The sequence below is a fragment of the Bison bison genome, unplaced genomic scaffold (genome assembly GCF_000754665.1).
Source record: "Bison bison bison isolate TAMUID 2011002044 unplaced genomic scaffold, Bison_UMD1.0 scf7180017864270, whole genome shotgun sequence".
NCBI lineage: Eukaryota > Metazoa > Chordata > Mammalia > Artiodactyla > Bovidae > Bison > Bison bison.
The window spans coordinates 7,980,917-7,993,435 of NW_011494842.1; the positions used below are offsets into that span (position 1 = coordinate 7,980,917).

The window sequence follows — 12,519 nt, forward strand, 5'->3', positions numbered from 1 at the left end:
AGACAGGTATGGATGTGAGAGTTGGACTGTGAAGAAAACTGAGTGCCAAAGAATTGATGCTTTTGAACTGTGGTGTTGGAGAAGACTCTTGAGAGTCCCTTGGACTGCAAGGAGATCCAACCAGTCCATTCTGAAGGAGATCAGCCCTGGGATTTCTTTGGGAGGAATGATGCTAAAGCTGAAACTCCAGTACTTGGCTACCTCATGCGAAGAGTTGACTCATTGGAAAAGACTCTGATGCTGGGAGGGATTGGGGGCAAGAGGAGAAGGGGAAGACAGAGGATGAGATGGCTGGATGGCATCACTGACTCAATGGTCGTGAGTCTGGGTGAACTCCGGGAGTTGGTGATGGACAGGGAGGCCTGGCGTGCTGCGATTCATGGGGTCGCAAAGAGTCGGACACGACTGAGCGGCTGAACTGAACTGAAAATGGGGCAGTCCCAAAGATAAGATATAATCAAGTATATCTGAGTCTACAAATGGAGTTGGGGGGGGCGGTGGAAGGGAGAGGGTCTCATGGATGGGAAAACTCTTAATGTAAACCTCTTCTCAGCCTCTCATTTCATAGATGAGGAAACCAAGACCCAATACAATTTAATAAGTTACCTTAGGTCCAGTGGACAGGGGGTGGCAGTCAAGCCAGGATAGAGCACACATTCCACAGACCACTTTCTGCTATGACAAGCTTCCTATTGCCTTAGACCAAAGAGGAGCTGGATTCACTTAAAACAGAATCATATTTGCTTGGGAATAAGAAATAGGATAAAATATTTATAAATATTTTGTTACATAGAATTTGAGCATAAAAGAAGGAAAGTCAGCTGAAGGAGCAGCTCTCAAAAAAAAAAAAAGGTGGGTGCAGTCAGAGCTGGGAAGCGAGTGGATTCAGGATATGTGAAACTGAGCCAGCAGGAGCAATAGCGAGAGAGAAAGAAAAGAGAAAAGCTGCCTGAGAAAAAGATACTTATGAGATTTTAAAATTGGAATATGATTGCTTTACAATGTTGCATTAGTTTCTGCTGTACAATGAAGTGAATCAGCTATATGTATAATACATCCCCTCTCTCTTGGACCTCCCTTCTACTCTCCCTGCACCCACCCTCTAGGTCATGACAGAGCACGGAGCTGAGCTCCCTGTGCTTTATTGGCAGGTTCCCACTAGCAGCTTCCCACAGCACTATTTTGTGCTTGCTGTGTGCTGTGCTTAGTTGTTCAGTTGTGTCCGACTCTTTGCGACCCCGTGGACTGTAGCCCACAGGCTCCTCTATCCATGGGGATCCTTCAGGCAAGAAGAGTGGATGGCCATGCCCTTTTCCAGCGGATCTTCCCAACCCAGGGATCAAACCCAGGTATCCTACACTGCAGGTGGATTGTTCACCATCTGAGCAACCAGGAAAACCCATTTTGTGCTTATGAGACATTAAACAATAAAAACAGTATGGTTGGTTGTGCCCCTAAACTGTCCGTATTTGTACAAGGAGAGAAATGAAAACTGTCTGAGAAACGAGACGGTGGGAGAGAAATCAGGACTCAGGGAATACTGCTTTTGAAGGAAAAATCTTTCCTGCCTTTTTCACCCAAAGAGGCAGGCAATGAAGAGGGAACCGGGGAAGATCCTTATGGGTCTGGACTTGGGTACTGGACTGGGCAACCTCACACTTGATGTGTCACTTCATCACAACTTCTTCAAACCTCCTGAGGACCTTTTAGAGCAGCTGAATAGTAGAGAATTCTGTGTGAACTCTTTTCTGTAGCATTTGAACCTATTCCTTGAAATTTTTTGTAGCTAACTCCCAGGATGTGCCGGGAGTTGCTGGGCATGGCACAGATCGTTGTTTCAATGGTGTTAAGAGTTTTCTGATTTTTAGTCCTTGAGAAACAACATGCCATGCTTAGGGAACCAACCCTTGTTTAGTAAATCAGAGTTGCTTCATTTTCTTTTTATTCTGGTTGACCTTAAACTGTCTTTGGTATGCAAGTTTCTAGTGGCCTAGGAGTCACAGAGTGGCTGATCAGTGACTAACAGGACTCAGTCAGGGATCAGAGCTCTTGTGAACACCTCCTTAGTACTTACCTGTCTTAATACAACCAAAGCCCGTGCGTCCACAAGATGTACCATGGAGAAGTCCAAGATGATGGTGTGGATGCTGGGTAGAATAGTTGAAGTCGAGTAAGGCAGGAGTTTTGTAGCCCTGACCTGAGTATCAGAAGCCTCAGGGAGTGTGATCGTCATGCTCCTGGAGGGGTCATCAGAAAGCCAAACTTTCTCCACCTCCTCATAGTTTGGGTTTCTCTGAGATGAGGAAGATGTTATGTACGGTACTTGGTCTTCAGACATAGTTTGGGCTGTGTTCATGCTCTCAAAACGTGAGCAGCGGACCAGGTTAATGAAGGAGGACTCTCGGCCCCGTTGAACTTCATATCGTTCTGTGTAAATAACCTGGGACAACAGAGTTAGGGGAGGACTATGATAAGACTCCAATAAGGCTGGAAGTATTTGCAACTATGCTGTTTCTATCTACTAATTCACTTCCCTTGCTCTTGGAAAACTCTTAGAAAACACAGACCACGCACTATACCTTTCTCCTTAGATATTTCATTGTCACTTCTAGCTTGTGACTAAAACCATATTGATCTTTTTCTTAACTGGAGGATAATTGCTTTACAATATTATATTGGCTTCTTCCATACAACAACGTGAATTAGCCACAAGTAGTATACACATCCCCTCCCTCTTGAATCTCCCTCCCTCAGTCCATCCCATCCCTCTAGGTTGTCACACAGCACAGTGTTGAGCTCCCCGTGCTATCCAGCAGCTTCCCATTAGCCATCTGTTTACGCATGGGCTTTCCTGGTGGCTTAGTGGTAAAGAATCTTCCTGCCAAGCAGGAGATGCAAGTTCGATCCCTGGCTTGGGAAGATCCCCTGGAGAAGGGAATGGCTACCCACTCCGGTATTCTTGCCTGGGAAATCCCATGGACAGAGGAGCCTGATGGGCTACAATCTATGGGGTCACAAGATTCGGACACAAGCTACTAAACAACAATGTATATAAAGCCACATTCATCTTCCCTGATCCTCACCACTCACAGCATCCCCCTCCGCCCCACCAACTTCCCCCACATGCATCAGCGACATTATCATTGTCCTAGTGATGCTAAATCACTTCAGTCGTGTCCGACTCTGTGTGACCCCATAGACGGCAGCCCACCAGGCTCCCCCGTCCCTGGGAGTCTCCAGGCAAGAACGCTGGAGTGGGTTGCCATTTCCTTCTCCAATGCATGAAAGTGAAAAGTGAAAGCAAAGTCACTCAGTCATGTCCGACTCTTAGCGACCCCATGGACTGCAGCCCACCAGGCTCCTCTGTCCGTGGGATTTTCCAGGCAAGAGTACTGGAGTGGGGTGCCATTGCCTTCTCCGTGTCCTAGTGAGCCAGACTTTAAATCATCTTTATTCTTTTCCCTCATCCCTGGGTTCTAATTAGTCTCCAGCACCTACTATAACTTTGAAGTATTGGATTATAACTGCTTATGGAAAAGTTGAACAAACTTTTTGGCCAAACCAGTATTTCTTCCATCAGTCCCTTTTCTCAACCCTCCTTCTTTTATCAGTGAAACTGTTGTCTGTCAAACTTCCTCAAGAAGACAGAAGTTCCTAAAGCATGGCTGTATTTACCTTCCACTCCAAACAAGACTGAGCGACTTCACTTTCACTTTTCACTTTCATGCATTGGAAGAGGAAATGGCAACCCACTCCAGTGTTCTTGCCTGGAGAATCCCAGGGATGGCGCGGCCTGGTGGGCTGCCATCTATGGAGTCGCACAGAGTCGGACACGACTGAAGCGACTTAGCAGCAGCAGCAGCAGCCTCTTACCCTCCTAATGGGCCTGGGGTGCTTGGCATTGCTTAAGGACAGAACCAAGCCTCAGGAATACAATGGTAAGAAAGAGGTGAATGTTGACTCTGCGGTCATGGCGGCCAGATTCTACCTGGGGAGAGGGCACATGTCCATTTAAAGGATGAGTAAAAACCTATAAAGGAAATCTTAAAGGAAATCAACCCTGAATACTCATTGGAAGGATTGATGCTGAAGCTGAAGCTCCAATACTTTGGCCCACCTGATGCAAACAGCTGACTCATTGGGAAAAAAAACCCTGATGCTTGGAAAGATTGAAGGCAGAAGGAAAAGAGGGTAACAGAAGATGGGATGGTTGGATGGCATCACCAATGCAATGGACATGAACTTTGGCCAACTCCAGGAGATGGTGAGGAACACGGAAGCCTGGTGTGCTGCAGTCCATGGGGTCTCAAAGAGTTGGACAGAACTTGGCAACTGAGCAAAAACAGCAATCTATACGGACAAGAACTGGAAGCCATGTGGGAAAGTGAAGAATTTGTTTGCTACAGAAGTATACGTTGGGATGATGTTTCTTCAAGAAAAATCTGTTCTAATAATGCTGCTTGTGAAATAAACTTTAAAAATAGGGAAAAATGTAAAGATAACAATACATGATAGTATATATTGTATTTCTAAAAATGGTGTGGACAAGTGATAATATTACAGTTCCAAGAAGAGAGATGTTCCCCAAGTCTTGACAGTCACTGAGGCTAGGCCTTGGGGGGGACAGCTGACGGTGGGGTTCAGTGGTGGGGAGATTCAAGGTTCTCCAGGCAGAATAAACCTCTGAGGGACTTCCTGGGTGGTCCAGTGGCTAAGACTCCACTCTCCCAATGCAGGGGCCCTGGGTTCTATCCTTGGTCAGGGAACTAGATCCCACACGCTGCAACTAAGAGTTCACGTGCTGCAATGAAGACCCAGTGCAGCCAAATAAATACTAAAAAATAAACCTCCGAGAGCCTCCCCACTTCTCTCCATCTGCTCTACACTCTTTCAAGAGTTTTCACAATCCACTCCCTCTGGGTCTGCCTGAACTTACGGCCCAGGCCAAGCTTCTTACTCTTGATGTGCTTGTGATCAGTAGTTCAGTCGTGTCTGACTCTTTGCGATCTTTTGGACTGTAGCCTGCCAGGTGGCTTTGTCCATGAGATTTTTCAGGCGCCCCCCTCCAAAAAAAAAAAAAAACTGGAGTGTTTGGGCATCTTCCCAACCCAGGGATCGAACCCATGTCTCCTGCATTTCAGGAGGATTCTTTACTGCTGAGCCTTTGGGGAAGCCCCTATTCTGACAACCCCATGCTCACTTTTACCTCAGTGTTTCTGCCCAAGCCTATTCATGGACTGGGAGTCCTCTTTTTTCCTACCTGACGTAAATCCAATTTTCTCTCTCCTGCCCGGCTTAAGTCCGTTACTACCGTGATGTTTCCCTGCCTTTTTGAGTTCATGCCCATCTTTCTTCACCTGAAGTCTCAGAGTTGTTAGAATATAGACACACAATTTAGAATATAGCAATATGCTGCATGGTGTGCTTCACCACCCTATTTTCATCACCACTACTTTTTGTGCTATCAAGAAAGAAAGAAAACACTGCAAATTAAACTATAATATTGCCATTGATTATATGATACATCTAAATTTCAGAGATGGGAAATAATGTATATTTTTGGACAGATATAATACAATAATAACCTTAAGTGTCACATTAATAGAGTGTTGTCTCTCCAGTTTGTTTCTTTTTTTGGCCAGACAGCACAGCTTGTGGAATCTGAGATCCCTAACCAGGGTTTGAGCCTGGGCCCACAGCAGTGAAAGCACAGAGTCCTAACCACTGCACTGCCAGGGAATTCCCTCAGTTGACTTAAAATTCCATGAATTGCTCCAAAATAACCCTGTGATTTTGATGGGTTATAGGTGGGTAGGGGTATTGATGACATGATTGAATATGATGTGATATATCTTAAAGTGGTTGGTGGGTACATAGAGGCTCATTATATTTGTTTCTACTTTTGTATTCGTTCAGATTTTTCCATGAAAAACTTTTAAAATAAAGAACAACCCAAATGAACCTTGAGGACATTATGCTAAATGGAATAAGCCAGTTGCAAAAAGACAAATACTGTATGATTCCACTTATATGAGGTATCTGGAATAGTCAAATTCATGGAAGCAGAAAGTCTAATGGTGGTCGCCAGGGTCTGGAAAGGAGAGGAAGTGCCAAGTGGGTCAGAGTTCCAGTTCTGGAGATATACGGTGGTAATGATTGCACAACAAGGTGAATGTATTTAACACTACTGCACTGTACACTGAAAAATGGTTCAGATGCTGGATGTTATGTTATCTGCTTTACACCACAATTAAGAAGAAGGACCTGGAGGCAGAGGCCGCTAAACATTTGGTTTGCTTTTCCACAGTGTCATAGTTCTGGGTACCCTAGTATAAGCCCAACAAATACTAGATGATTGTACCCTACTCTAAAATATATTCTCTGATGCCCTATCAACACTCTCTACCATATTCAGTGCAATGTGGATGCAAAATAAAAATCAGAGACAGTGTTAATTCTACTAGTAGAGTTAGTCCTCTTGGCAGAGAAGTTGGTATTTTCCAGGAGCTCAGGAGAAGTATGCTCCATTCAGCTGTATGGGAATGCGAATGGGCTTCCCCGGGTGGCTCAGTATCCACCTGCCAAAGCAGGAGACGCAGGAGATGTGGGTTCAATTTCCGGAATGGGAAGATCCCCTGGAGAAGGAAATGGCAACCCACTCCAGTATTCTTGCCTGCTGCTGCTGCTGCTGCTGAGTCACTTCAGTCGTGTCCGACTCTGTGCGACCCCATAGTTGGCAGCCCACCAGACTCCCCTGTCCCTGGGATTCTCCAGGCAAGAACACTGGAGTGGGTTGCCATTTCCTCCTCCATTCTTGCCTAGAAAATCCAATGGACAGAGGAGCCTGATGGGCTACAGTCCATGCTGCATCACAGACACACACACACACACACAAGTGCATGCTCTGTATTTGTCGGTGCCCATGTGAGGAGGGGGATGGGAAATGTGTGTGTGTGCATGTGTGTGTGTGTGTGTGTGTAGATACAGCTGCCGCTCCAGGGTGTAGGCACACATGAAATCCTCAAAGATGGAAATGAACAGCCCTGCTCTGGGGAAAAGGAATATTTAGACCAAGTCTGAGTTGGAAATGAATGAGCACTTTAACTCAGCCACTAGAATAATCTTCTGAAGCATGTCTTCTTCTCCGCCCTCCCCATGACATCATCATTTCCCTGGTCACAGGGTGATATTAGGAGACCCTGACAGACCCTTGGGAACCCCAGCCAGTTTGACCCTGCCCTTGACCCTGCTGCAAATTAGGAAACAATCTTTCAGTCACTCGTTCTCAGAAATCTACAGCCAGGGAGCTAAGATTAAAGTCAAGGAAAACAGGGACAACCAGGGAACTGGTGACAATCTCAACAAGCAGACTGCTCTGAGCTCATATAAGTCACTGGTCGTTGAGAAGGGAGTCAGAACTTGAGACGTCTCCTGCCTCCTACTCTCAGGGCAAGATCTGACCTGAAAGGGAACCTCTGTCTCCATTTCTGAGTAGAAATGGATATTTCTGATTATTCATGGTTCATCTATGAGTTAAAATCCCTGGAGGGGTTTAGATTTTCTTCTCTTTCTTTTTTTAGAAAACTATTAGTGTAGGGCTTCCCTGGTGGTACAGTGGATAAGAATCCGCCTGCCAATGGAGGGGTCACTGGTTCGATCACTGGTCCGGGAAGATCCCACCTGCCGCAGGGCAGGAAGCCCATGCGCCACATCTGCTGAAGCCCGTGTACCCTAAAGTCTGTGGTGGTTGGTGGTTTAGTCGCTAAGTAGTGTCCGACTCTTAGGATCCCATGGACTGTAGTCCACCAAGGATTCTCCAGGCAAGAACACTAGAGTCTGTGCTCCGCAACAAAGGAAATCAACGAGAAGCCTGTGCGCTGGAGAGTAGCCGCGTGCTGCAACTAGAGAAAATCTGCTCACAGCAACGAAGACCCAGTGCAACCATACAAATAAACAAATAAATAATTAAAAAAAAACTCTACTAGTGCATTTCTTTATAAAATGTAGGAGAAAAGAAGAGGTGTTTCTAACCCTGGGCGATGGCTCTGGTTCATCACAGTTGCAGTAACACCGACAAATCTTTCCTCGCTGTGCACCCTCTTCATTTTGACTGAACAGGGTATAAATTTCCTCTTCTGTAAGAGGCATCTTTACCATTTCAATCTGAAAGACATATGCTGGGTCTAATTCAAGTGTTGAGTAGGGGAGGGGAGAACACTCTGGGACTGAGAGGGAAGCAGGTGGGGAGAAGCAGAGGACAGCCCTCACCTCCTCTAACACCTTGCGCTTGAGGTAGTGAACATTGACAAATGTGATGGCATTGCAGCACTGGAAGATCTTCACCCCTGGAATGTTTGCAACCTGCAAGACAAATAAACGCACACTTGAGGGCAATTTTTCAGCTCTTTCATGGAGTAAGGGGAAAAAAATCCTTAGAACATCCTGGAGAATCTGTGTTCTTTATAAGCATCAAGAACTAACAAATTCCTCCCTCTGGTTTTCACCCCCTGCTTTCTTCTTTTCCCCTCTTATTTCTTCACACCTCGCTTTTTCTTGGCCCTCCTCCCTCTGAAGTACATTTAAAATTATCCTTAACTGGCTGCATCACTTTGTAAATGTAAATGCGTATCTGCAGTGCAGCAGAGAGGAACAAAAGAGCTTAGTTTTTTTTTGTTTTTTTTTTTGGTAGAAATACTAAGCAGCAGGCCTGGTCCATCCCATCCTTTGGGCAAAGGAGTGGGACTCATTTGGATTCTTACCTCCCGATAGTCTTGGAAGCTTCTATAAATATTGGTGTTAGGGATCTGACCCAGGAGGAGAATCTTAGTTCTGTAAGGAAATGCATTTGCCTTTAGGTCACAGTTGCCTCACCTTGACATGGCCCACCTCCTATTACCCCAGACAAAGTACCTGTGTGACTGAACAGTGATGATGAAGAAGGCAAAAGTTACTGCAACAACTAGTCCAATATCCAGTCCCAGTAAAATTGCAGACATGAACGTCACCATCCAAATGAGCTTATGGAAAAGAGGGAGGAGGAGACAGGGAGACCATGACAACAAGCAGAACTGAGAAAATCACAAGTCTTCACCTTTACTCTTTCTCTCCCAACACCTAGGATTTAGAGATCAAATTCCACAGCCACGTGGACTGATGCTGTCACAAATGATTGGGCCCCAGGGCTGCCTAGCAATTCTTTTATGCATTCTTGGTCACATCTCTCTTTAGTTTTCTCTTAAAACATCAGTTTCCGCTTGTGAAAAATTGGGCTAACAATATTTGCTTTATAGAATTTATTGAGATTAGAAATACTGTTTGGAAAGCAACCCAGAACACTCACCAAATTACTGGTTGCTATTTTAAGACCCATGATAGTCATTAGGAATCTTTAATATCCTTTTCAAGCCCCTGTCCCACCACCTACTGCATCTCTCAGCAGGTGATTTGACTTTCATTTTCATAAAGAAGGTAGGCTGAGGGGGAGGGATACATTGGAAGGTTGGGACTGACATTTATACGCGACTGTGTATATGGGGAAAGAATTTTTTTTAAAGGAGTAGATATATGTTTATGTATAATTGACTCACTTTGCTGTACACCTGAAACCAGCACAACGTTGAAGCAACTATACCCCAATAAAAAAAAATTTTTTTTAAAAGAAGATGGGTTGAAAGTCCCTTAACTGTTTACTCCACCTGCCATTTGCTAGTCTCTGCACTCAACCTTCCCTTGTTCTCTCCAGGGCTGTTGGAAGTGCTGTCTCCACTCCAAAGACCAGAAGCTCTAACTGTACACTGGACCATATTCCCCTCTTGACTTCTCAGGGACCTGGATCCAAAAATGATCTCTTTCCTCTTCCGGGTCCCTCTCCTGTCATTGCATCATCATCCCTTATCTTTCATTTCTTGCTATTTCCCCTATATGTCCTCTAGTTTTCTTCTCTAGAGAAAAGGGGAGCACTCCATCAGTTACTCTTCCTGGCAAGACGCCCTCTTCTCGTTAGGATTTGTTTCCCCTCTCCTGGAATGTAGTTCTATTAACCGGATTAAAAGGCATTCAAATATGCCATGTATGATGAACCCTTTTTATTAGATCTGTGTGTAACTGCAGCTGCTTAATGACTTCTGTTTTATCCAACTTCATATAGTTGGAATGGGGTCTCAGTATTTCTGTGCACCAAATAACCTTGACTCCCGTTTTTTGAGCAACACCAGAGACGCATCAGATGGTGGGTTCACGCTGATCACTTTCGTTTGTTCTCTTCTCTCTCTGAAGGCTTCCCCTCCATCCTTCCCAACCTCCCCAGTGCATCTCCACTCACACAGTCATACTGGTTCTGCCTCCACAGACTGGGTAGGGTGTAAACAGCTTCAAGGTAGGGTAGGACGTTACTCAGGACAATACCAGCCACTATAGCCTGTGGGGAAAAAATAAACCCTGCTTCATTTTCCCTTCAGGGGTAGAGCTTCCAAATTTCCACAAAGGAACCACAGAGACTTGGTCAGCCTTGCCACACAGAGGTATTCTGCACTAATATTTCATACAAATAGCAGGTCTGTGCTGCCACTCACTGTCCAATCAAATAGGTATTCTCCACATTTGCCTCTGCTCACCTTTATAATTTGTCAAACACACAAGACACAGCAAGGCCATGTGACTCATTTGGCCAGTAACAGCTCTCAAAAGCCCCTTTTATTTTAGAGTTTTTTGAATGTGGACCACTTTTAAAATCTTTATTGAATTTGTTACAGTATTGCTTCTGTTTTATGTTTTGGTTTTTTACAGCTGCAAGACATGTGGAATCTTAGCTCCCCGACCAGGGATTGAACTCATAACCCCCCTGGATTGGAAGGCGAAGTTTTAACCCCTGGACCACAAGGGAAGCTCCCACATGCCCTTTTTAGAGTCAGATCACTGGTTACTTACACAGATAGTGAGAGGAAGAGTAGCCACAAGTCGTGATCATCTAGTCCCTTCTGTTTCCATGTGGCCACTTTTGGTGGAAGGATGAGGCAAGACCCATAGGAAGGCCGGGGCCTTTGGCCATGTGTCCTATTCTGTGCCTATTTGACTTTGCTTTGTCTAGTTTGCTTGACATAACCTATGTGACTGATGTTGCTTAGAAACCATTCTCAGACGGGATGACAAATTAAGAGAATTTCCACTCACAGAAATTCTGAAATAGTTTCAATTTGGTGTTGTTTTTTTTATCCCAAGCGTAATCATGATGTACTACGATTATTTCAACAGTGAGACACCACTGTTTTGGTCCATCAAATTAAATTAGCAAATCTAAAACACTGAGGACATTCCATTAAAAATGGGTATTGACCTTTTGAAAAATAATTTGGCCATATATTAAGAAATACTAGGGCTTCCCAGGGGGGCATTAGTGGTAAAGAACCCACCTGTCAATGCAGGAGACTTAAAATATGCAGATTTGATCCCTGGGTTGGGAAGATCCCCTGGAGAAGGGCATGGTATCCCACTCCAGTATATGCCTGGAGAAGCCCATGGACAGAGGAGCCTGGCAGGCTACAGTTCATAGGGTCGCAAAGACTTGGACATGACTGAAGAAACTGAGCAAGAAATATTGATTGATATGCTTTCATACAGAACTTTTGTTTTCCCCTTAAAAATCTATCCTAAATATAGAAAAGGGCAGATGTACAAAATTGCTCACTATTGTGTTATTTATAATAAAAAAAAACTCAGATAAACTAATTTAAACTGATTAATAAGTGATAGTAAGAGTATCATGTTATATATGAAATTAACAAGAATACCAGATTGTGTGTACAGTTAGATCACAATTACACAAAGTAAAGGCTGCTTCCCTGGTGGCTCAGTGGTAAAGAATTTGCCTGCCAATGCAGGATACGTGGGTTCGATCCTTGTGGTTGGGAAGATCCCCTGGAGAAGGAAATGGCAACCCACTCCAATATTCTTGTCTGGGAAATCCCATGGACAGAGGAGCCTGGCGGGCTACAGTTCATGGGTTGCAAAGAGTCAGACACGATTTAGTGACTAAACAACAACAGCATACAAAGTAAATACTATCTATATTGGTTAGGTATATGCCAAAATGTTAATAGTGGTTTATTTGTTTGTTTGTTTGTTTTAGTTTTCTTTCTTTTTTTTAATTTTATTTTATTTTTAAACTTTACATAATTGTATTAGTTTTGCCAAATATCAAAATGAATCTGCCACAGGTATACCTGTGTTCCCCATCCTGAACCCTCCTCCCTCCTCCCTCCCCATACCATCCCTCTGGGTCGTCCCAGTGCACTAGCCCCAAGCATCCAGTATTGTGCATCGAACCTGGACTGGCATCTCGTTTCATACATGATATTTTACATGTTTCAATGCCGTTCTCCCAAATCTTCCCACCCTCTCCCTCTCCCACAGAGTCCATAAGACTGTTCTATACATCAGTGTCTCTTTTGCTGTCTCGTACACAGGGTTATTGTTACCCTCTTTCTAAATTCCATATATATGCGTTAGTATACTGTATTGGTA

General features: G+C 44.4%; 1 protein-coding gene across 1 annotated transcript in view; it reads right to left on the minus strand.

Annotated features, from left to right (window-relative positions):
• SLC26A8 (solute carrier family 26 (anion exchanger), member 8) overlaps positions 1 to 12,519 on the minus strand; it is an 81,195-nt gene that overhangs the window by 6,748 nt on the left and 61,928 nt on the right. Inside the window, exons 11-16 of the mRNA XM_010848651.1 lie at positions 10,322 to 10,417; positions 8,911 to 9,017; positions 8,760 to 8,829; positions 8,269 to 8,361; positions 8,032 to 8,163; positions 2,075 to 2,440 (exon numbers count right to left, since the gene is read on the minus strand). Of these exons, the coding sequence (XP_010846953.1) occupies positions 2,075 to 2,440; positions 8,032 to 8,163; positions 8,269 to 8,361; positions 8,760 to 8,829; positions 8,911 to 9,017; positions 10,322 to 10,417 (864 nt within the window). The remainder of the gene's footprint in view (positions 1 to 2,074; positions 2,441 to 8,031; positions 8,164 to 8,268; positions 8,362 to 8,759; positions 8,830 to 8,910; positions 9,018 to 10,321; positions 10,418 to 12,519) is intronic.